The 25,183-nt window shown below is 43.6% G+C and overlaps 1 protein-coding gene across 1 annotated transcript in view; it reads right to left on the bottom strand.

Annotated features, from left to right (window-relative positions):
* Positions 1-24,469, bottom strand: part of TOX3 (TOX high mobility group box family member 3) — a 115,211-nt gene extending 90,742 nt beyond the window's left edge. The window contains exon 1 of the mRNA XM_066637344.1: positions 24,319-24,469. Within this exon, the coding sequence (XP_066493441.1) occupies positions 24,319-24,420 (102 nt within the window). The 5' untranslated portion in view covers positions 24,421-24,469. The remainder of the gene's footprint in view (positions 1-24,318) is intronic.
* Between the last annotated feature and the right edge of the window lie 714 nt (positions 24,470-25,183).

The following is a 25,183-nucleotide window of genomic DNA, read 5'->3' as shown; positions in this document are numbered from 1 at the left end:
CCTTTTGACATAAGTCTTGCCAGTTGTAATTCCCCCCCACCGTTAGCATTCAATTTACTTGATCATTATTACTACTATTATTAAAAAGTATTTATGTCATGCTTTTCAATAAAAGAAGTTCACAAAGTGATATGCGTCGCAAAATAAATAAAAATACTGTGAGCCCTTTTGTGACAAGGAACTATCTACAAAAAGAGACAACAACCACTGAAAAAGATGCTATATCTTGGCAAGATGGAACAATTGCTCTCTCCCTGCTAAATAGAAGACGAACAGCATTTTAAAGGTGCCTTCTAGCCCAGGAAACAAGGGATTGCATTCCAGAAATGTATAAAATGATAGCTAAGACTCAAATGTTTTTGAATAAAATCTTTAAAAATTACTTAAAAGTCTTTTTAAAGTAAAAAGCTGTTTTTTTAAAAAAAAAAAAGTGTTCTGGACATGGTTTTGTTTTGCACATTTAAACATGAACATTCACTACATATACAATTTGCCCCAATACATGAGGTTACTGGCAAATAAGAAACAGCAAAGCCCAAACAATCTTTGTTTAAGCAGTAACTTTTCATTTCCACAAACACTTCCAGTTTGACACATGAGTACACTTGCCACACATCTCCTAGTTGCTCATTATTAAATGCTTATATCATAACAACCCAAGCCTCAAAGCATTGTGTTCACTTAAATGAGCAGAGTTGTTGCCAGAAAAAATGATTTGAAGTTCCAACTGTAGGCATCTAATTACATGCAACAAGGCAAAAGAAAAATAGTTGACTCTGTGGTTTTGGTTTCTTACCACAATCTAAAATGATCTTAGAAGAATCCATCAAACTAGAGTACTGTTCATGTTTACATGGTTGTTATGTTAAGACTTATGTTAAGACTTCAAACACTTGTAAAAGGAGCATTGTATTGTTCAATGCACTTAAGACCTTAATGGCATTAACAATTCACTATTAAAGAACTTTTCAGTCAGATACCACCTTATTAATAAAAGCACCATTTAGCATACACAGCTATTTGAATAAGCTGCAGGATGGAAATTTATAAGCTAATTTCAAATGAATCAAGCCAATTTATTTATTCCTGAAATTTGTTTCAGGAATGCAATTACGTAATTACGAAAAGAGAATAATTTTTTAAGCTTTGTCATGAAATGTTTAGAGCAGCGGTTCCCAAACTGTGAGTCTATGGCCCACCAGTGGGTCATGACCCAATTTTTGGTGGGTCACGAAACTGACAAGGAAGATTAGGCTACGTGCATCGAGGGTTAAACAATCTGCTGGGGCGGAGCACTGCTGCCCAATCACCATTATAGCCTCAGAGGCTTGACAGACTGATAAAGTGAAATTTAATTTTAGGTGGGTCCCTATGCTTAAAAGTATGGGATCCACTGTTTCAAACTAACTAGAATTGCAAATCCTCAGACCAAAGTTGTGACCTTTTTTCATTATTTTTGCACCTCATTGAAACTAAAGCATAACAGACAGGAACGAGTAAAAGGAGAAAATGTATTTTTCTTCTGAGACTTGCATACCACTAAGTCCACAGTGTACCTAAATCATCTGCTTTGTGCAGCCGCTAGAATACATTTCCAACATAATCCGTTGCACGTTTAGTCAGAAGCAAGTCTGGCTTCCCAAATCGGCCTTTTCAGTTACACTAGACGCTGTGCCAGAACCACCATTCAGAGCGCGATACCATAGTCTTTCGAGATTGAAGGTTGCCAACAATCCCAAGCACAGGCATGCCCCCTTTTTTGTGGGGGTTCCATTCTGGAACCACCCCCCATAGATACCTCAAACCACAGATTTGGATGAATCCCCGTGGTCCCAGGGGGTCCCGCCTCTGGAGACGAGAGGATGTCTATCCCTGGCCTCTGCCAAGTTTAGACTAAGCTCTGAGAAAAAACTAAAAAAAAAAAAAGAATGCACATAGAAACCAGAAGTGACATTTTTAATGCCTTATAAGGCATTGGGAGGCCCGGGGAAGTCCTCAAGTTGCGTTTTTTTTTAGCTTGTGGTGAGGGGAACGGGTGCATGCAGGGGTGAGCGCACTGGGAGGCTTGGACCCGATCCATGGATAATTGAATCCGCAGATATGAGATTTGCTGATATGGGGGCTCTCCTGTTTGTGTGTAGAGCAGCATTTCTCAAACTTTGAGGGAGCTTTACTCCCTCAGTAAGTTATTTCGGGGGAGGGGCTAGGGCAGCGACGCAATCCCCAGGATCACGTCGCTAAGGGGGGCGCTTTCCACTTACTTTGAATGATGTAGGGCTGCAGCAGGCTGCAAAAGGTGTGGGGAGCCCTGTGCAGCCCTCTGCAGCACTTCCCAACTCTTGGAATCTACAATAAAAGCAGGTGCAAAGCACCTTCTGCAAAAAACCTAAATCTAACCTACCTCATAGAGTTGTTGTGAGGACAAAGTATGAAATGGGACATAAGAACATATGAAAGGCTGGCTGGATCAGGCCGAAGGTCCACCTAGTCTAGCATTCTGTTCCCAGAATAGCTCACCAAGTTGCCTCTGCCCCTAAAAAACTTAGCTGCAATCCTATGCATACATTTTTAAGAGTAAGTCCCACTAACACAATGATCTTACATCTGAGTAATCATGCACAGTATTGTACTATTAGAGGTAGCACTAAGGCACCCAATTTTCTCACTGAATGGTTCTAGTTGGTCCATATTCCAGATCTATATCTGGACCTTATAGGGTATGAAGCCAAGCTAATTCTCTATGAGGGATCACTAACTTTCATAAGCAAGCATGGCTCTGTGGAGTGGAATCCACTGTGAAACTAATTTCATACTTGCAGTGTAGACATGTCATACAGACAAAACATACCATTTTGCACTTCCAGCTTAGGTTGAACATGGAAAAAAGTCAATAAAGGAGTTTGCACTTCTGCCAACACAATTTGCTCAGTGTTTTGTCATCTTAATAGGAAGACAGTTTCATTTAGCTGTGGAAGTGGACTGCAGTCAATGACTCAGTGCAAGAAAAGAAATAAAAAGATGTTCAAGTGAATTGACCCTAAAGAGGTTTGTGAGAATCCCAAGAAACATTATTTAAAAGATTAGAGGATTCATTTATTTTAAGAAGCTTGCTGTTCTCCTGCTTGCTGCAAAGTTAATGAAAAACATGGCTGAACCATATGCCCCAAGCAACATTTCCAACTCTGTAGCCTGATCCATTTTTGCAAATAGGTGACTCTTGCCTGTAATTGCCATGTTGAATGAATGGATCCGTTAATTGGTTAAGCCCTAGGCCCTAACATCAAAAGATACAAATAGCACATAACTGATTGTCAATGATATCAAAGTAACAGAAAGAGACTCAATTATATACACAAGATGTGTAATTTGACAGCAAGCAATATCAGAGTTAATAAAAATTAACCATAATCCTAACCAGGACTGTAGCAAGCGGCACAGTGTCATGAGTTAATTGCCAAATCCCTACTGCTGACCCAATGAACCATTTCTGAGTGATAGCCAGATCAGGAATTTTGTTCAAAAGAGGACTAACAATACTCCTTCAGGGAGAGGTCATGTCTAAGATCAGATGCTGATCAAGCGGGCGTACCCAGCAAAGGCCCTACCTGGACAGGATGACCATTCTGAATGTTCAGTACACTAAGCCCCCCTAGTTACGGTGTACGGGTGCCCCCCACTTTTCAACAGCCCGCTTCTTTGCAATCCGTTCCTTTGACCTGTTTCAGTTATAACCAGAGCTCATTCATTTGGTGTGTGGCCTGCTCTTTCAACCTATTTTGTCATGTCCACAAACTTCCACACACTTCTGCGAACACGTGCTCTTGTTCATTTTACTCTACTTATGTATACGTAGTATTACTTAGCTCTTGCACACATTCACAAGTAATATATAGTAGATTATTTACGTTCTTCAGCAACCAACGTGCATTTGCAAGCTACAGAAAAAGACTGGGTTCTGCATTGCAATGATTTCTGATTTTTGATAGTGCTCTAGTCCAGTGGTTCCCCAAATTTTTAGCATTAGGACCCACCTAAAATAAAAGTGTCACTACCAGCCTCACTTTATAGGCTCTGTGGCTATAGGTGATTGGGCAGCAGTGTTTCCCCCATGAAGTAGGTTGTTTATCCCTTATGCACATAGGGTCCCTTAAGTCATAAAAAACTTACAAAGGAGATTAGGTTAAGTTTTATGACCCACCAAAAATTGGTGGGCCACAGACCCACAGCTTGGGAACCACTGAATTAGACCATTGGTCCTTGCCATCTGGCATTGTCACTGCAGACTAGCAGACACTCTCCAGGATCTCAGGCAAAGGTTTCTTCCAGATCTGCCACTTAAGATCCTTTTTTGTCTGCATACAGAAAGGCTTGAACCTGGAACCTTGGGTACACCAAACACATGCTCTATCACTGAGCTGTGACCTTCCCTGAAGAGCCAAACCTGCCACCTAACCAAACCCAACAAGTCTTTTCTTCCATTGAGTTTGTGCCTACACTTTTTCCTGATTTCCCAAAAGGCACGAGCTTCCCAACAGTGTGGTTCTCACAGTGCAATCTTAGGCACAATTACCCAGAAGTGAATCTCCGTGTGTTCAATTGGGCTTACTCCCAAGAATGTGCTTATAGGAATACAGACTAAATAATACAAATGCAACATTGTGGATGCATTAATCATTTGCATTAATCATTTACAGTGTCAAAGGAATATGGCAGATAACGTTGATTAAGTTAGCAGCCTACTCTGCACTGCAGGAATGAGGAAACTGTGGCTATGGTAGGCTAAGGGGCATAGCTAGTGGACCAAGCGAGATGCTTGAGCAGCACTGCTGAAGCGTACAGGTCTGAAACTGTGCTACGTAAGGTTGGGGCAGACTTGCCCTCAGCAAGAGTGGTAGCCTCTTACAGGGGCATCTAATGGCATGTGAAGTCACTTGATGAACACAAGCAACTGGGTGGGGCCTTGGTGTGTTGTCGCTGTCAGCGGTTGACAGCAAAGCAATGCTAGTTCATATCAGTGAACTCTTTTTGTTTATTATATTTTTTTCACTTAAAGAAAATTGCAGGGAAAATCATTTTCAACAGCAGGACGTATTGGTCTCTGCGACATTAATTGCTTTCTTAAAACAGCTTCTCTGCACGTTTATTCAATACAGAGGAAGTTGCTTAACTTGATCAAGGAGGGCAAAAAGGAAATTGTGTACACAGCACAATTTAATTAGCATCACACCATTATGCAGAAACAGGAGGCTTACTGAAAACTCTGCTAGTCACTGCCCTTGGCATATTTCCTGCCCCGTTCACTCCATTATTTAAAAGGGGAACGCTTACAACTGGGAAATCAAATAGACATACATACACCTGAGGTCAATCACAGTGATTTTTCATACAGATAAGGAGTCTAGCGACTCTAAGCTGCATGTACTCACGCACATCTCACACCAGCACCTTCGCTATAACCACAGATTTTTTTAACCACCATCTCAACTATGATCTCCAATCTGTGTACCAGAGAAAGGACATCTTTCCTTTAGGTTGTGATCTGGCTTCCTGACAATGACCTCAATCCAAGATCAAATGGCTTCCCCATGTGGTCTTCAAAGTCCCACAAAGCAGTCGTTCCAAAACATACCTGGGTCATGATGCACACTCAGCCTCTTCTTCCCAGCTGAGTCAAGCACCACCATCTTGAATCTTGTGCAATCCAAGATGGTTGCACCAAAGTCCCACGAGATTTCATGAGATCCAAGGTGGTGGTGCTTAGGGTGAGTACATAGGAGGCACAACCAAGAACATCCCATAACATCCCTATGCCGTGATGCCATAAGGCAGTGGTTCCCAAACTGTGAGATGTAGCTCCCTGGGGAACCGTGGAAACCAGCCAGAGTAGCTTTTGAGAAAAACCCACTGTGGAATAAATGTATGTATAGAATTTTAGCCCTAATGGGGAGCCACAGCCAATGGCCCAGTAGGTCAAGGGAGCTACCAGTTTAAAAAGTTTGGGAACCACTGCCCTAAGGCATCGAGACACATACTTTGAGAACTCCTGCCATAATATTTTCCCCTACCTTTAAGAACAAATCATCTAGTGTTGGATTATTCCTACTTATGGAGCCTTGCTTACAGGACTCACAACTAGGGCAGAACTGAACACACTGGGTTGACTCCAAAAATGTCTTTCCTCCAGAGGAAGGCCTCTTTCTGTTGGAGGAAGGGAACCTTCGGATGCAAACCACCTCCAGAGGAAGGCCTCTTTCTGTTGGAGGAAGGAAACCTTTGGATGCAAACCACCGGGAGGGCAACCTTGAGGGCTGTTAAGTGGGCTGGAAAGGTGGCATATAAATTCCTTAAATAAAATAAATCCAATATCTGTTACTTCTGCTTCTCTTCATCTCAACATGGCTTTTTGAAGGGGGCAGACAAGGATAAACTGCACCCCCATAGCATAACTGATCGGGGTGCAGCTTCCCCTTTTCCTGACCTCGGCAGAGAAACAAATGCAATCTTGTCACTAGTTCAGCTGCATCTCTGAGACTAGGAGACCGAGCTTCGAAGAGCTAAGTATAGCAAACAATGATGATTCGTGTTTTTAAATCTGTTAACACAGAGGTGTGCAATTGTCTGGTTGTCCAAGGAAAAGTGGCTATTGCTATCTGTACAACCAAGGTGATTGTTGGGATCCCAAAAATATCAGCTTCCATTTTTAGTTTATAAAACCGGTTCAAGCCCTCTTGGGATTCAGGACAATTCTTTAAAGCGTGATTGTCTGGAACACAGAAAACACTCTATATATTGAATCGCTTGTGCGTTTTCAGAACTAAGCAGGTATTTTGTGAGCAGCCACTAATGGATATCAAAAGTCCACCTTTGAGATCAACTTTCTGCATTCAGAAAGACAACCCAAAAGGGATGGCAACCTAACAGTAGAATAATTACAATGTACATAGCACCAGCTAATGTGCTACATGTTTTGAAACCTTTCTCCTTCATTCTCACAACAACTGTGCAGTTAGGCAACTTGGAATTCCATTTTTAGTACAAGTATCTTTAAAAAGGCAGTTCAGTAAAAAGTAAGTTCAGTAAGACGGGCTGGGATGGTCTCAGATTCCATTTGGGAAACAAGGGTTCCCAATGTGAGCATCATGACATCTTAGGGGACACGGCACACTCATATGGGTACCACAGGATGTCCCCAGTTGCCCCTCCTACCTATTCCCTCCGGGCACCGTCATCTTGGATCTTGTGATATCCAAGATGGTAGCACTCAAATCTCACAAGAGATTTGGGCATCACAAGATCCAAGATGGCAGTGCCCAGCTCAGCCAGGAAGAAGAGGCTGTGAGAGTGTCATGACCCAGGTAAGTTTGGGAACCATTGCATTAAAGTCCTAGACATGGCTCACTAAACCATTCATTCGAGAGAGTGAATCAGAGTCTTTAACAATGAAGACATCTGGGGCATTTGGTGGGCCGCTGTGAGATACAGGAAGCTGGACTAGATGGGCCTATGGCCTGATCCAGTGGGGCAGTTTTTATGAAGTGCAAGCCTCCCTACTGGTTCAGTTTGGAATGAACTTAAGAAACTCTTCCCTGGAGAAGTTCCTTTCCAACTCCTCCATTCCAAACACCATCATCAATTTAACCTGAAGGTTGTCCATGTATAGACTACTTGGTCATCATATGCCAAGCCATTTGCATGCAGAAGTTAACTGAGGGGTCAACACAACATAATCAAACACCTGAAAGAAAAAAAAAAACATTGAACCGGGGTAGGAAAAAGACATTCCACTCTAACCTCACCACCAATTGCTGCATACTAATGACTTAGCAATGCCAGAAACTGCAATAAAGTGGGCTGAAAGTGACAGAAGTAATATGTAAACCAGCCCACAGGTATGTAGTTTGGATGGGCAGTCAATCAAAGTAACCCAATGTATGAAATCAGTGCTCCAGCTGCAGCCCTTGTGCTGGCATCCAATCAGGTGGGGAAGGCCTTCTGGCCAAATGCAGGGGAGACAAACACTTACATTGTTCAAGCTGTAGGCAGAAATGTTTGCCTGGAGGTGCTGCAAGGAGATGAGCACTTTCAAGAGAAACACAGACAGAATGAGAGGCCTTGGAAGAGCCCAGAAGCAAGAAAGATAATGGTACAAAGGAGAAAAAGAAATGCACTATTGGGGGGGGGGGGAGAACTAGAGAAACTCCTTTATGGTTTTGTGTTTTTGTTTGCTTCTTTTAAACATACTACTACTTAGCATTTGTAAAGTTCTTCTTGAATGCAAAACATTTATAATCTTATACTCCTTATGTCAGGAATCCTATACTCCTTACAACATTTCTGTAAGGCCAATAAGTAGAAACCACGAGTATCCTGCCACTAGGATGGAAAAGAATTAATGTTTTTAAAAGGCACCTTTATTATTATTACTAACAACCTTATATCTTGCTTTTCAATTCCATTGGCTTGCAGGCCTCAATAAAAACACTAATAATAATAAGCAAATGCTTGATGGACTGCCTTCTCTCTCCTGAGTGTATCCATGCCCCAAGATCCTTGGGGAAGCTCTTCTGCATAGTCCCCAGTTATCTGAAGTTCAGCTATCAGGGACACGCAGGAGGGTCTGCTCTGTGGTGGCTCCTTGCCTGTGATACTTCCTCCTGTGGGAGGTTTGCTGTGCTCCCTTCCTTTTAATTTTGATGAAGAGGATACATTTTATCAAACCTTTCTTGACCACCACGGTTGATCATTTTGCTTTTATAGCCATCTTTCGTTTTTATCGCTCTCTCTTGGGGGCATATCTGTATCATCTTTTAGTGGTGCTATTTCATGTGGTTGGCAGCTTTCCAAAGGCTACCTACAGATACAATTCTTACTCATGCCCATGCAGAAATGAGCTCCAGCGAGTTTAACAGGAATTACTTCCAGGAAAGTGCGTAAAGTGGACCCTCTTATCAGTGAGCTTCGCATCTGTGGATTTTAGTATCTGGTAGGTGTTAGGAGGCGTGGAAAGGTCATATGCAGCCTCTGCAGGGCCAGACCCACCCCCCAGGTAAGTTCCTGCAGCAACCTTGCCCCCACAGACCCTCTGCAGATTCAATTATCCACGGAATTTCCGATGGGTATGTGCGCCCTGAAATGGATCCACCGCAGATACCAAGAGCCCAATCTAGTTTCCACTCTAGTGAGTTTGTGGCAGAAGCGAGAGCTGAACCAGTTACTTCCAGAGTTGTAGCCCAGGTTTTAACTACATTACATCTGCTCTCTAGTAAATATGTACTCATTTACGTATTTAAGTAAAGGAGGGGAAGCTTCTGCCAAGCTTGGGAGAAGCCTATTTTCTACACCAGCCCCTGATATAAAAGAAGAAGCTTTGCTGCCAAAACATCATGTTTATTTCTGGTTCCCCCCTCCCCTACTCCAATGCTTCCTATAGGCACCTGAGGACATAAGGGGCTATATAATGTAACTGTAAGGGGGAGGGATAACGCACCACACAAGCAACAAGCTGTGGTTAGAATTGTTGATCTTTTTTCTTAATTTTTTTAAAGCACACATTCTTGCTACAAGCATGAGAACTGAGGCTGCTTAGCAGATTGTTAAGAACTTTGTGGACTGATGGTTTGCTAAACATTTTCAGTACAAAGCATGTAATTGACTCAATAACTGGGAGGGGAAGAAAGTGCTTTGTTTATTTTAAAAGCTACTAAAGCCAATGCCCAAAATTACTTCTCCGCCAACAGAACCATAAAAGGCCTCAAGATAAAAGCAGAACACGGAACAGCTGGCATCTTTCAACATAGTGCAATTTTTTTCTCCCAACATATTCATGTAGTAATTTCTCCCCCACCCCCAAAAAACAGGTCTTTAAAGTTAAAGATTGAAAATGTTCCTTATTCAAGCTCACTACATCATTCTGAAAATCAGAGCTAAGGCTACATTTCTCAGAGCTATTGGAAAGTAATTGCGCTGCAGGCCAACCCATGCTTTACACTCACCATAGGAATTCTTGCTGGAAACAGAACTCCCATAGCAAATAGTCCTCATCGAGCTCTAATGTTCAGAACAACATGCCCCTACTCTAAGCAATTTAATGCTCTTCCTAATGCCCGGTTCTCCTCATTCCCAGAGCCTACTAAGCTTGCAATCCTCCACACCCTTTCCTGGGAATAAGCCCTGCTGAACATAAAGAGACTTACTTCTGAGTAGACTGTTTATGTGCATGCAACTGAATACAGGTGGGCCCTTTTTATCCTCAGGTTCAGAACCTGAGATTTTGACTCAGCATGGTTTCCGAACCCGAACTGCATGACCTCCTATGACCACCCGGACATAACCAGAAGTGTGTTCCAGGTGTGTCCAGGAGGTTTCCTAAGGCCCAGGAAAGTCTTCTGAGGACACTTCTGAGTAAATATTGCACTGTCAAAGTACACACAACTGAATACAGGTGAGCCCTTTTCATCCACGGTTCAGAACTCATGAATTTGACTCAGCGCAGGTTCTGAACCTGCACTGGACCGTCACACCTGCCTTCCAGTCATGTCCAGGAGGTTTTCTGAAGCCCAGGAAGGTCACATGAGAAACCCAAAAGTGCCTTTCTAAGGCCCCCCGGAAGACCTTCTGAGACTCAGGGAGGACACCTGCAGCATCTGTATGTGACCACTGGCTTTCTTCCAAAGAATCTAAAGAGGTTCAGCAAGCAAATATATGAAGTTACCATTCTAAGCATTGTCTACACTGAAGTTGAGTAGCTCAAGAGGGTTCTGGTCAGCAGGGCCTTTCCAAGCCTACCTGGAAATGGTAGAGATTGACCCTATGGTCTTCTGCATGCAAAGCATGTGTTCTACTGACTCCTTTTCAATTTGCCCTAAGGAAGCAATACTTACATCATTAACAGTGTAATCCTATACATGTTGATCCTATATGGTGTAATCCTGTACACGGGTATTAACTGCAAAAGAGGAGATTCTGGTTGGTGGAGGTGGTGGATTCTCTCTCACTGGTTATCTTCAAATAGAGGCTTGACAGGCACCTGCTGGAGATGCTCTAGGAAGACTTTCTGCTACAGGCAGGGGGTTGAACTAGATGACCTTGTGAACTCTATGATTCATAAGCAAGCCCCACTGTCTTCAATGAGGCTTATTCTCAGGAGAGCATTCACAGGATTGCATCCTAAATTTACCAGATTTGCTCACAGATTTTAACAGTTTATAAACTCCATGAAATCTTTTCAGTCCCTTGTCCAGGAAGGCCATCTGACCTCTGTGAGATAAATAAACCAAGCGACCATCAAAAATGCCTTCACACTTCTGCCTGGCAAGGTCTATGCTCATATCAGAGAAAGTTAGCCATTCGCTGCTATAAAGTACACATGTGCAGCAATGGGGAGGAGAGGGGATATTGCATGAATGGCATTATGGTACCACAAGTGGTGCATTACATAATATAAGAGTACTTTATGCATATATTTTTTTTCTTCTTTTTTAATTATGCTGTTTGCCTTTTTGGGTCCTTCAAAAAGAGGTAGGGTATGGAGCTTTTAAAATCATTAAATAAGTGTACCTAAGGCTTGTACAAGAGAGAAGTAGAGAGACGTAGTCTTTGAAACTGGCCAACACAACCAGTGGTTTCTCTTATATGGTTTCTCTTATGATGACAGCTTCTTATATCTCCCTGTCCACCTCTGAACTTGCCCCACTGCCTAAGAGACTCCAGTTGTCCCATCACAACCCTGGTGGTGGAGCAGCCTATGGAACCATACAGCCACCACATGGGTGTATGCCTGGTCCTTCCACTGTCCCCTAGGCCATCAAGGCACAGGGTTGTATGCTCCTTGCAGGATGAGGGTCTCCCTAAGTTGGGCGATGCTGGCCCTTTAACCCTTTAACCAGGTGGAGCTGATGGTGGGGATGGGAGAGAGACAGCCCAGGAAGGGTATAGCCCAAGGCTTCCTAAGGCACTCAGGGGGAGTGATGAGAGATCTGGGGGGGGGGGCAAGCCCAGGAAAGATGGAGGAGGAAGAAACCCCTTCCCCACTGCTAAACTCTGAGGCCTGGTTGGGGGAATCCAGGTTGTTGGGCCAGCAATACAATCTTTTTGTTTCTATCCTACTTTCTCTGGAGGCCAAGAAGACCCCAAATGGAACCAACCCCTTTCACAGCAACCCTGCTGGGTAAGCTCTCCTTCCTTAGAGGTGTTAAGAGCAGTAAGACATTATAAAATACTCAGACCCATAGTCAGACATATTGTGATGGGAGGGGCGCTGATAGAAATGGTGGTGTCTGGTTGCTGGTTGGTTCTACAGTGGACTCCTATGGTGTCCCTCTGCTCTGTTACTATGCCATTGGTGCTGAGGGTGCAGGAGTCAGTATCAACAGGTGGGCCCTCAGCTAGTGCCACACCTAACCACTTCTGCCAGAGGGGGCAGAGAATTATTGCAGAAAATTATTTAGAATGCAACCTTAGAACATAGAAATGAAATTGGAGGACTTTACTTCTGAGAGAACATGTCTAGGATTGCACTGTTAAGATTATTGGCTGCAGTGAGCAAAGGGGCAGAATCCTAGCTAGAAACTTGATGGGGTTTTTTTTGTTTTGTTTTGTTTTAATGAAAGCAAAAACTGCCATATAGAGTTGGAAGGACCATGGAGTCTACGTTACACTAGATTTTCTGTTTTGCCTCATCTTTCTTCTTGAGTATCCATAAATTCCCTGATACCCCAAAGTCCATTTTGAACATCAGAGCAAACAGTCTCAAGTACAAAAGTTCAGCTGTACATGCATGTGTGTGTACATGCTCAATGGTTCTCAAAGAGTGATATGAACCCAACAGACCATCATCAGCCAGCCTGCAAAGGGCCTGAACCAGGCTTTAATTATTTTCTGAAAGTAACTCAATTTTCTCTCCAAGGAGGACAGCTTAGCAGAAAGCTGCATTTGGCTTTCTGAGATGCCTCAAACAAAGGCTCTTGTAAGACAGGGTGGCTCCAGTAACCAAGGTTTCAAAACCAAAATCTTGGGAGTGGTATCAAGGTGATGCCCCATAATATCCAAGCTGGAACGTATCTAAATTAGGAGAAAGGTTATAACCAATTTCTTGACCTGTGATTAGTCAACTGCTATTGGTGGGAAAGCAGTTCAATTCTGTCCTTTAAAGTGATACAGAGTAGGGTCTTAGGCCAGTACAATGTTGCATTCACTATCTGCTTTTAAAGTGATCTATTATGATAAGCGAATAAGGGTTGGGTATCCCTTACCCAGAATTCCGAAATACAGAGTATCCAAAAAACAGAACTTTTTTTCAGTGACATCATGACTTTTTTGCCTAAAGAAATAAAATCACAAACTGTTTCATGCCCAAAATTAAAAATATTGTACAAAATTACCTTCAAGCTAAGGGGTATATGAAACATAAATGAGTTTTGTGTTTAGACTTGGGCCCTATCCCCAAGATCTCTCATTATGTATATACAAGTATTCTGAAATATATTTTTGACAGATTTTTTTGTATCTTGTCCCAAGCATTTCGGATAAGGGATGCCTAACTTGTACCTCTAAAAGCCTCTCACCCATACCAGACTACCAAGGAAGGCTACTTTCCCAGCTGCATTGGATAAATCAGTGTATGCAATCTCAATAAATTAACTTCATTAGTCTAGCAGAACTGAGTCCACTAGTGATTAATTATAGCTTGACTTCACTTTGCCTTGATAATACTCCCTTGGGGTTACAGGACACTGAAAAGTGTGCACAGATTGAGGAAGGAATATGATCCTTAAGTAAGTCAAGGCTTCCCTCCCACACCAACTAAGATCATGGGTTTAAATAAGTGTCCCCTGGCATAAGACCCTTATTGACATACATGGGATGCCTGCATGTAACTAGATTTGACTGCTCATCTACAGCTTCATCGTCGTTGCCTGATTTGGGAAGAAGAGCTGTTGCTTGTTCTGGTGCTTCCCTGAGCATGAAAGGTTAAAGATGTAGAGGAAAGCCTTCGCAGTTGTGAGCAGTGCTTACTGTTCTGTGCTGCTCCGTCTTAATCTTCAGATACTATCTTATCAGAAAGTTGCCCCAAAATTGGAGTAAAGAGCTTGCTGGGGCAACAAGCAGCAGAAGAGGCTGCCCGGCCCAATGTTGTGAAAGATTGAATCAGAAGATGGAGCAGCATGCAATGGTAAGCTCTGCGCACAATGGGGAAGGCTTTTTGCAGGAACCAGATCTAGTCCACAGGCCAGGGTTTGGTGCATGCTGTACTACTCTGTTGCTCTTTTAATTCCCACACAGGATTAGTATATCAATCCATGTGTTTTTACATGCAGTAGCAAACTGCCTGAACATAACTCTCCGCACTGGAATTTGCAACTTCACTTTTGGAACATACACGTGATCTCAAGCTGTGCAGAGTGGGTAACCAAAAGAGTGAGAAACTCAATGTTCGCTCATGGGAACACTGTCCAATTTTATCCTACCTAGACAGATTTGACACCTAGAAATGGTGAGCTGCAAAGATGCTTATCAGAACATTCCTAAGGTCATTTACCAAGCCAAAACAGAAAGAAAAGAAAGCAACATGTATCGGTTTCACAAGAGCAACCCACTAGTCCAACATGGCAACAGTGTGAATGTCTACAAAGAAAACGTAGCTGTCAACAAGCAATCTGATAAGTGTCTTTCATGTAGCACAGCTAGTTAACTTGGGGGAGAAAGCTCAATTCCAAAAACCTCCAAAACATCTTTGGGGGGAGAATGGGAATGAAATGAAGCCACATGTTTTCAAAAATGCATAATCCCATTACTGATTTTGCAGAAGCACAGCAAGCAAAGTGAAATCAGGACAAAATACATGTTTTATATATGTATTTTCATTGCACATGCACTTGCCTCGATCCAATACTTTGTGGCTTGGTTACCATGAACCTTAGTTGAGAATGTGCGGGCAAACTGCAACTGTAACGTGATTGTTTTCAACTGTGTTATGACCCTTCCGCATCTGCACAAGCCATTGCCCAGAGACAGTGCTTGATCTGATACCCAGAGAGACCAAAACAATTTTAAAAATACAGGTCCTGTTCTAAGTCAGGTTCATTAGTATGACTCACTTTCCAGTTAAAAAGTGGTTTGGTAACAGGTTCAGAGACTCCAAGCTACTTTTCAATCAGTTGATACATGTCATGGCAAAAAACAAACCAATAACTGACTTAAATTTGTAGTAAAAAAAAAAAGAAAATGAAATCAATGTGGCTGTTTTTATGCCCCCCCCCCTTTCCCATACTGAAGACCAGCACACATTATCCTTGAGTAAATGCTGGGTCCTCATGCTTATTTGTTCCTTCTGCTTTATGAACTTTTGTTGAAAAACCAGCAAACGAATATAGTGGGCCTTCCTTATCTACGGCCTTGGAATTGGCGGAGGCCGAGCCCACAGCTGGAGGGACTTGAAAAACCTCCTGGATACGACTGGAAGTGGCTTCTATACACAGCCTCCCTCTGCCTCAGAAGGCTTCCCGGACACAATAGAGAGGCACTTTCAGTTGGCCAGCACAGGACCCCCATGGATTTCATTATCCACAGAATTTGGAGTCTTTGGGGGAGATGGGGTCCTAGAACAGATCCCTCATGGATATGGAGGGCCTACTATAGTAGTAGTAATGGCCACGGGAGAAGGTTTTAGTCCCAGTCACTCATGGAGACCTCAGGTAAGATAACAAAGTGATTATTTTATTAATCAGGTTAGAACTGTTACACACACACACACACACACACACACACACACACAGGGCTTCCTCTCCACTCCTACTCAATCTCACAGCTGTACTTACTTTCCTATTATATCTTCCCCATTCCCAAGACCTCATAGTTCTCACTTTTCTTGCAAACAGCTTCACTCACTTAGCAAACAAGACAAGAACTCATCCAGCTTAGGATGAATGACTGAATGGCAGCAGGAAAGAACTGAAGTGCCAAAGAAGCACAAAGAAACTTTGAGCAATCACGTTTCAAGAATCCTCTACATTAGTGGTTCCCAAGCTTACCAGGATCACAGCATTCTGCAGTCTCTTCTTCTTCCTGGCTCAGCTGGGAGCCACCATCTTGGATGTCACGGAATCTTAAGAAATCCAAGATGGTGGCGCTTGGGAAAGTCAATAGGAGGGGCAACCTGCGACGCCCTTGTGAGTGCATCACAGTGCACAGTTTGGGAACCACTGCTCTGCACTGAAGTCCGGTTGCTAGTCAACATTCTGTGTGTAAGTGGAGAAGCAACTAATTGGGCCCACGTGGACTATTAGGTCTATGCGTTGCCTCCTAGTTTCTCCTGCTGCTCCTCCCCTTCTTTTCAGGTGGTTTAGTGGTAAATATAGTTTCTCTAGCCTGAGCAAAGAGAAGCCCTCACAAAAGAATCTCCTAAGTGTCCAATTATTATTTTTAAAGATAGCGGTTTATTTAGTATTGGTTACTACTTTTTGTGCTTATGGTTCAATTCCGGTTCAGGTTGGATTCAACTAAGAGATCTTACGTTCAGATTCAGTTCCAGTTCAATGAAATACAAAAAAAAGGCACTTGTGAACTAGGCTTTAGATTCAAGTCTGATTTGACTCCCCAATAATATCCAATGCCTCTTATGATAGAGAAAACATTGAGTCCAATACAGTAACATGCACATCTATCTGACATGTTTCTTAGTGTATTTCTGCAACTTTCCACTGATTTAGCAAAGTCAGCTACTGCTCTTCCTGCTCAGAGATATTAGCAATCCCTGGTAACCAACACCTAGTTACCAAGTGCACAACACTTTGCCATGGTTCCAGATGGCTTGTTTGCATTGCATTTGTAGCATTTTCCCTAGGGTAAATTAGCATTACCCAGAATAGTGATGTTTAGGCTATGCAATGAAGCTTGCGGTTCTCTGGTTCTCTTGGTTATTTTAAAATGGAACTTGCATATTGAAGCAGGCAAAAAGGGGAGGGGGAAACTGGTGCTGAACTCAGCCAAGTTTCTAACTGAAAGAAAGAAAGAAAGAAAGAAAGAAAGAAAGAAAGAAAGAAAGAAAGAAAGAAAGAAAGAAAGAAAGAAAGAAAGAAAGAAAGAAAGAAAGAAAGAAAGAAAGAAAGAAAGAAAGAAAGAAAGAAAAATTTTAGTAGTAGCCTTTCACATTCCTGGTGAGTGCAGAAGATTCTGGGGAGGTTTGCAAAATATACACTCACAGTGCAAGCCTATGCATGTCTACTATTGATTTCAATGGCACTTACTCCCAGGTGAGTGTGCATAGGATCGCAGCCTCACTTCACATCAGGCACTGACCAGCAAAGTCATGTGGCTCAAGAGCATTGAACAAAACACATCCAATACTTTCCATGTGCTGTGAAAATCAGCAGCAGTAGGTGAGCTGTCCTTCAGAGAAGCTAGTCTACCATGACTAGAGATTCCTCTATAAGAAGACCAGTAAACTTCCAAGTAGTAGTAGTAGTAGTTTATTTAACAGTGTCAGACCAGCATAAAAGTAAAAATACAACTTTACAAACATATCATAACCAATCTCAAGGGCAACTTAAAAAGAAAAAATTGATTATATATTTCAATGGAATAATTCTTTAAGATTAAACTAAGATTTACTCTTGGTTAATAAATCTGTAAAACCCTGTTATGCTATATTAATTTCTAAAATAAACTAAAATCTATAACTAAGCTTCCAAGGAAACTCAGGGTTTTCATTTTATTTAAAACATCTCATATAGTTTCCCACCTTTCGGTTTAACAAAAAGCTTCTAACGAATTTTGAAGTATACACTGAAAACCATAAAAATTCAGCAAATAAGGATGAGAACAGCATTAGAAGGATCAGTGGTGCTTAGACAAATTTAACAAAAATGTCTTTGCCTGGCCTCAGGAGACCAGAAGATGCTGCACTGAGCAATCCCCTTGAGAAAAAGAATTTCATAGATGGAAAAGGTCTTCTTCCCAGGCACCACCTGCCTCATACTGGGAGGTGTGGGAAGGCAACCATCTTCTGAAGGTTGTAAACTTAACATTTGGGCAGGTTTATATGGCAATAAGTAATCCTGTAGGCCCTGGAACAGAGTTTGAAAGCCACCAACTTAAAGCTCTCTTCCTATGAGTGCAAGAAATCTAAAACATGGTTCTTTATATATATATGTATATAAAGGAAGACTCTAATGCAAGTTCACCAAAAAATCAAATCTTAGCAAAAATCAGATCAGAATAGCAACAATAATATGGTCCACGTTAGGGCAAATACGGTACAAGTTTTGCAAATCCACCATTTAAAAAATCACCTCAAACAGCGATTTTCAACCACTGTGCCGTGACACACTGGTGTGCCGCGGATGGTCCACAGATGTGCTGTGGGAGTTTGGGGGAGGGTCATTTATTAATAGGGCAGTTGGGGGATGTGAGCCCCCTACCAGCAGCTTGGTGTGCCTTGTCAATGGCCAAAAAACGGATGGTGTGATTTGACAATTTTAGTACCTTGTCAATGTGCCCTGAGACGAAGAAGGTTGAAAATCGCTGACCTAAAAAAATAGTTTAATTACCAGAGGAGCTTGCAACATGTCTCATGCCCCCAACCCTGATGTTCAACTCCAGTTGTTACAGGCAGACTAGGCCATTTTCTTTCTTCTCCTCCAACACATCCTCAATTCTGCTATATTTTTCCCTCAACTTTTTGTGATTTATGGGGCGGGGGGGTCACAGAGCATACTCAATCTGCATCAGGCAGTTTCTTGGGGGGGGGGACACTTTCATGTACCTTTGCTTTTTCTTTTAATTTACAAATGGATGTACTTCTGCAGAACAAGGCAGTCCCTCTATGATGTAGAAACCACCACCATTATTTTGAGGTGGCCCTCCTGTGATCTTATAAATCACTCAATCACTCAATGATCTGTGGTCATTATTAAGTATATATAGATTGTTATAGCTACAGATACCACAATCTATCACATCAAAAATGCAATTGTATATCAAAAACTTTGAGCTTTCAATTGTTGTTGCTTTTTTTAAACTCGCCACTGCCAAACAGGTTCACAAACGGCTCCCCCCCCCCACTTTCATTTCACCCTCAAGTGTTAATGTGGAAAGTGTGGAACCACACAGTTGCAAGGGCATGAGATTATAGGCCAGATTGCAATGTAAGCCCGCCCCCTCCCCGAGAGACAAGGCTACACAGGCAACAACTGTTGCTCTCCATTTTAAACAGGTTCGGGCAGTGGACAAACTGCACAGGCAGGGAAGTGGTAGAAATTTTAATTTGTTCTTCCTGGATATGGTAAAGATACAGGTGGTCACAGCAATGCAGGCAACTCCCGGCCTTACACCGCAAGACACACAAGCATTCGTTGGCCATCTGCTCCTCCTTTTATCTCCACCATCTATTTACCCAACTGTAGTGTTTGCATTGAACAGTTTAGATCCCGCAGCTGCAAAAACTCATTTGCTGTCCCTTGTCTTGTGAAACGTCAGAGACATTATGCTTTTTGCCCTCTGAAATAGGTCTATTTATGGAAGCTGCGTGCTCCAGCATGCAATAATGTAACTTATATCACATCACACAGACTGTGTTTTTTTTCCCCAGTTTAGTCCAGATTAACCCCATTGTGTGTGCATGCACATGTGGCACAAAACAGACCAGTCATGTTTCAAATAGACTAGTAAGAGAGTCACAGAATTGCTGAGCAGGTGGGGGGGGTGTTGCCCCCACTGGATACTATTCCATGGAAGTAAGAAGAGAAGGATCTGTCCTACTGAAATATAGGAAGCCAAGTCAGACCCTTGCCCCATCCAGTTTAGTATTGTTGACACTGACTGGCAGAAGCACTCTAAGGTTTCATGCGATTCAGTGGGAAAGGTGAGATATAAATCCTTTAAATAAATAATACAAGATTCTTCTGCATTATCTGAAGATGCCAGGAATTGCTCTTAGAACCTCCTGGTGGCAAAGCACAAGGTCTACCGCTGAGCTACAGCTTCAGCCTGCTGTATTAGGACATAAGCTAGTTTAAGCACTGGAACTCTGCGAGTTTCACAACACTGAAGCCATAATATCCACAATACAGCATTATGGAACAGAAATGTAGTTGTTCTTGCTCAGGAGCATATGGCTAAAAGAAAACCACTTGTTCCCTAACAGTTCAGTGACATCCTATCCCTCAACCCACAAGTTCCCCAAGCACTATTATCTTAGAGCAGGGGTGCCCAATCACCGGCCCTGGGTCCACTTGCGGCCCTTGAGGCCTCTCAATGCGGCCCTCAGGGAGCCTCCAGTCTCCAATGAGCCTCTGGCCCTCCGGAGATTTGTTGGAGCCCACACTGGCCCGACACAACTGCTCTCAGCAGGAGGGCAATTGTTTGACCTCTCGCGTGAGCTGTGGGGTGAGGGTTCCCTCCACTCCTTGCTGTTTCACGTCTGTGATGCATTAGCAGCAGCAAAGGAAACGCCAGCCTTGCTTTGTGCAAGGTCTTTTATAGGCCTTGAGTTATTGCAAGACCTTCATTCATTCATATAAGTTCATCTTTAATATATTCATTAAGTATTTATGTAAATTTATTCAAATTTAAAATGTAAATTAATTCTTCCCCCCGCCCCGCCCTCCGACACAGTGTCAGAGAGACGATGTGGCCCTCCTGCCAAAAACTTTGGACACCCCTGTCTTAGAGTCATAGACACAGATTATGATACTGGATCCCAATCACTCAGGGCTGCAATCCTATACATTCATTCCTGGGAAGAAGTCCACTGAGCACAATGGGACATATCTGAGTAGACGTACATAGCGTGGTGGTATGAGAATCAAACCATTTGCTTTAAAGAAATCCCACTGATTTCAATGAGATTGTTCTGAAGTAACTTGGAACTACAAGCTATGATCATTAGGATTTTTTAAAATTACATTTATATCCCAAATTTCCTCCATTGTGATACTCCAGGAGGCTTGAAGGTTGTCACCAATCCAGGCAATAACCAGATATAAAGTTGCTAAACTTCAGCAAGGCTGTGTGATGTGCCTTCATGTCCTAGAGCCCCAGTAGAGATACACTGATTACTTATTTTGTACTATTGGGCATTGCATCCATTCATATATAGAAGTATATCTTTTCTGTTAGGATGCCAGTTCCTGATGGTTGGCCTGTTCTATGCAGTACACACTGTGTCATTGCATTAGACACAGATTCAACAAGAGTGTGTAAGTACGAACGCTGCCACAAGATCATTGAGTACAGTAGGTATACTGCTTGATCTTGTGACTAGCAAGTAACAATGTATGTAAAAATATGCTAATGTAATGCAATTATGGATGACAAAGCAGTCAAGAGCTGCTCTGATGAGATCAGCAAAAGTGAGAGGCATGGTTCAACAGAGTAGATCCTTTGCTAACTTAGTCAACCATGGTTTAAAGCTGTATAAATGTGGAAGAGATCCATAATCACAGGTTAGTCTGCCATACTCCCATAGGTAAGTAGGCTTACCCTAAAAACTACCATGGAGACGTCAAACTTCCTGATCTTAAACACATTTTCTTGGTTTCAACAGTCCTTATTTCCAATTATATTTAGGATCACAGACCAAATCATAACTATCTTCTATCCAGAGCACAAGCCGAAATGCAAGTGCCTTCTGAACATGGTGAAAAACAGCACCTTCTGAACAGTGCAAAAAAAAAGGGGGGGCAAAACAAATTCCTAGCAGGTCAAAAAGGGAGCTTAATGTCCTATGAAAGAGTATCCAACACTAGATGAACAAAGATACATTAGAAAATGATTCAAAAGGTGTTACAATTACACTGCCTCCACAAACTTCTAATTGTGGAGCCACTCACACTTTATAGAGGCAAGCAAACAAAGGAGGGCTTACACAGGTCATTCAACAACACCTCAATAGCTGCCCATACCAAAACCCACATGGTGTAAATATTGTACAATGCAGCAGTTAATGTATACTGTACACACAAACTACAGTCATCCTTTCAATGGCTGCAACTGTATACATTTGACTGCCCTACCAAAGGCAATACACAGTTGCCTATACTGTACTTAAAAGGCTATATTGAACCTTAAAACTCAAGGGTGACACTGTAGTTCTTAATTCAGATTAGACTACCATTTTTTTTGTCCCCTACTATCAACACAGCAGCATGCTTATACTCTCAGCGCTATATCACCCAAAAGCTTGTGTGCATGCATGCATTCTCCAGGAGTGGTTCAATATCACCCAGTGGAAAGACATCTGTGCGTTTTGGCCAGATACGACAAGGCAAACATCAGATCAGCTTTCATCAACACGATCACTAAGCAGAGCTAAGCATATTTGAAAATCAGAGTCTTCTTAAAGGGAAGTTTGCTTTGACAGCATCCAAGCAATCTGACAATTTTAAAAAACTTCCAAAAGATGTTCTCAGACATTGCTTTTAAAATTCAGAGTGTTTTCCTTCTTGGCATTTTCTGAAACTTTTAGCTAGGTACTGGTATTAAATATAATAAAAAGAACAAGCACCATCAGTTGCCTGCTTGTATAGCATCCTTTATTTCTCAGCATCCTAGGCAGTATCTCACAAGAGGCCCCAAAGGTTAGGCAAACACAGCATTTGGGGGGGGGGGAGAGACTTGCTTTGAAAGGAATCTTTATGTGCACATATAAAGGCCCCCCCTTGCTAATAACTCAATGTGCTATTGACATAGCAACGTGCAAACAACCAAGTCCCTTTCAGAATGGAATGAGTCACGGTGTCCTTCTTAAGTTCACATTTCCCTGTTATTTTCCTGGCTGTTGGCAAAAACAGACTCGCAATGGTCACAAAACATATTTTTGTACATGCATTTAGCCACAGGGAATGTCCTTGCTTTCTGGCTGCTGCATCTACCCTGTCCTCTCTAACCTCTGAAAGAAAAGATGCAAATAAGAGCCAGAGCAAAGCAATACCACAACTTCTCCAGCAGACTAACAAGTCACACACAAAAAAGGCTCCTTCTTTGGATGATGTTAGCAGCAGCTGCGGGTTATATACACATGTACCCAAGTAAATCCTGTATGGAACTACCCTTGGGGATCTTGATCATCAACACATTCACTGGGATGTAAAGCTTATGGATTTCAATTCAACTTCATTGCAAGCGTGCTTCCTATGAACCAAAAGCCTTTAGTAAATGTTGTAGTACAACTGTGGCGGAACCTGAATACAAGAGAGCAACCATTGTGAGTGGCAGGGGAGAAGGGAAGGGGGCCACAGAGATGCACAATCTCTGGCAAGCAATTCAACATGACTATGATCTAACACCAAGATTCCCCCCCCCCAAAAAAAAAAATTTGATCCACTCTCTGCACACACCAGACAAAAAAGATAGCAATAGCAGCAGCAGCTGGCTGGTGACTATAATTCCCCAAGTATTTCTAGTGCGCTCAGCAAAACTGTCCATTGTTCCAGGTTCGCACCAAAAAATGCATCTTTCAAAAAGCGTCCCAGAGTCCCATTTTGCCCAGATACACACCATCTCCACACTTTCCCCTTCCTCAGCAGTTCCCCACAACCAATGAAAACACAAGTAAGGAGCACATTTGTGTTATGTCAGGAGCACATTTGTGTTGTGTTTACAGCTTTCCCAGGAAAACAGTGCCTTCTTGGCCAAAGAGCAGAGAGAGAAAACTATAGTGGATTAACCTTCAAAAAAAGAAAGAAAGAAACATACATACAGAAGAGTTAAAAGATGCAAGCAGCATGCCTGGGGGTGGAGGGAGGCAGAGAAATACTTGGGAAACTTTTGATTTCCCAAATAAAGCTGCCTTATTTCTCAACAGGGAAAGAAAGTTTGGAGATCAAGTCATTTTACACCCTCCTCCCCCCCCCTCACACACACACCCCTTTTAAAACTATGGCAAACTAGGGCTGCCATCCTATTTGTACTTTCCTGGGAGTAAGCCCCATTGACTCTAATGGGTCTTACTCCCGAGTAGACACGCCTGCGTCTCTAAAGATACCATCCAATCCACACTTTCCTGGGAGTAAGCGCCCTTGACTCTAATGGGTCTTACTCCTGAGTAGACCTGCCTAGGATGGGGCTGCGAGGCTGCCATCCGATCCACACTTCCCTGGGAGTAAGCGCCCTTGACTCTAATGGGTCTTACTCCTGAGTAGACCTGCCTAGGATGGGGCTGCAAGGCTGCCATCCGATCCACACTTCCCTGGGAGTAAGCGCCCTTGACCCTAAAGGGTCTTACACCTGAGTAATGCCTAGGATGAGGCTGAACCCCACCAGAGAGAAAGACAGAGACACACACAATACCCCCCCCCCAGGCCAGGAGAAGAGGCTCCCCACCTTGTTGTAGTTGTAGTAGCCCAGGCAGTGGGCGAAGTCCGGGGCGGAGGGGTCTCCGGGCAGGGAGCTCCCCGATGCAGCCGGGTAAAATCTTACATCCATGTCGCCGGGGGGCTGGGAGCGGGAGAAGAAGGTCCAGCGGGCTGCAAGTTCTGGGGGGCTCCAATAGATCCACCTTCCGAAGTTCCCGGGCGGGCTGGCGGCGGCAGCGGCGGCGGGGGGAGCGCCGCGGAGCAAGTGGTGGGGCTGGGCGAGCAGGAGGAGGCGCAGCTCCCCGCAGGGGGCGGAGGGGCGCAGGCAGGAGCGGGCTGCCGGCGGGGGAGGGGCAGGCGGCAGGTGAGCGGCGGGAGGGGGCGCAGGTGAGGGGCTGGGGAGGGGCACTAGGCGCTCGGCTGCCTCCCCGCTCTGCCCACCCCCTCCAGTGGCCGGCGCCGGGCTGGAGCCTCAGCCTCTCCAGGACCAGCTGCACCACACAAAGAAGCCACGCGCCCGGCCGGGAGGAGGAGGAGGAGGAGGAGGCGGCAGCGGAGCTCCCCCGCCTTCCCTCCTGCCCGCCCCAGGAGAGGGCGACGGAGGCGGGCGAGTGCGCGCACCCCCCCCCCGCTGCACCAGGACCAGGAGTGGGGGGTCCCGCTCGCGCCTTGGGCAGGGCAGGGCAGGGGCGGGCGAAATACCCCTCGAGGGTTGGCGCAAGGCGTGTCACCCGCTGGTACCTGACTAAGGCGACAGTCCGAGCCACACTTTCCTGGGAGTAAGCCCCACTGGCTGTGATGGGACTTGCTTCTGAGTAGACATGCATAGGATTGGGCTGCAAGGCTACAGTCCCAGCAACACTTTCCTGGGAGTAAGCCCCACTGGCTATAAT

This window comes from Tiliqua scincoides, chromosome 9, assembly GCF_035046505.1.
Source record: "Tiliqua scincoides isolate rTilSci1 chromosome 9, rTilSci1.hap2, whole genome shotgun sequence".
Taxonomy (NCBI): Eukaryota; Metazoa; Chordata; class Lepidosauria; order Squamata; family Scincidae; genus Tiliqua; species Tiliqua scincoides.
The sequence above is the reverse complement of the archived record's forward strand: the minus strand, read 5'-3'. Positions and strand labels throughout refer to the sequence as shown.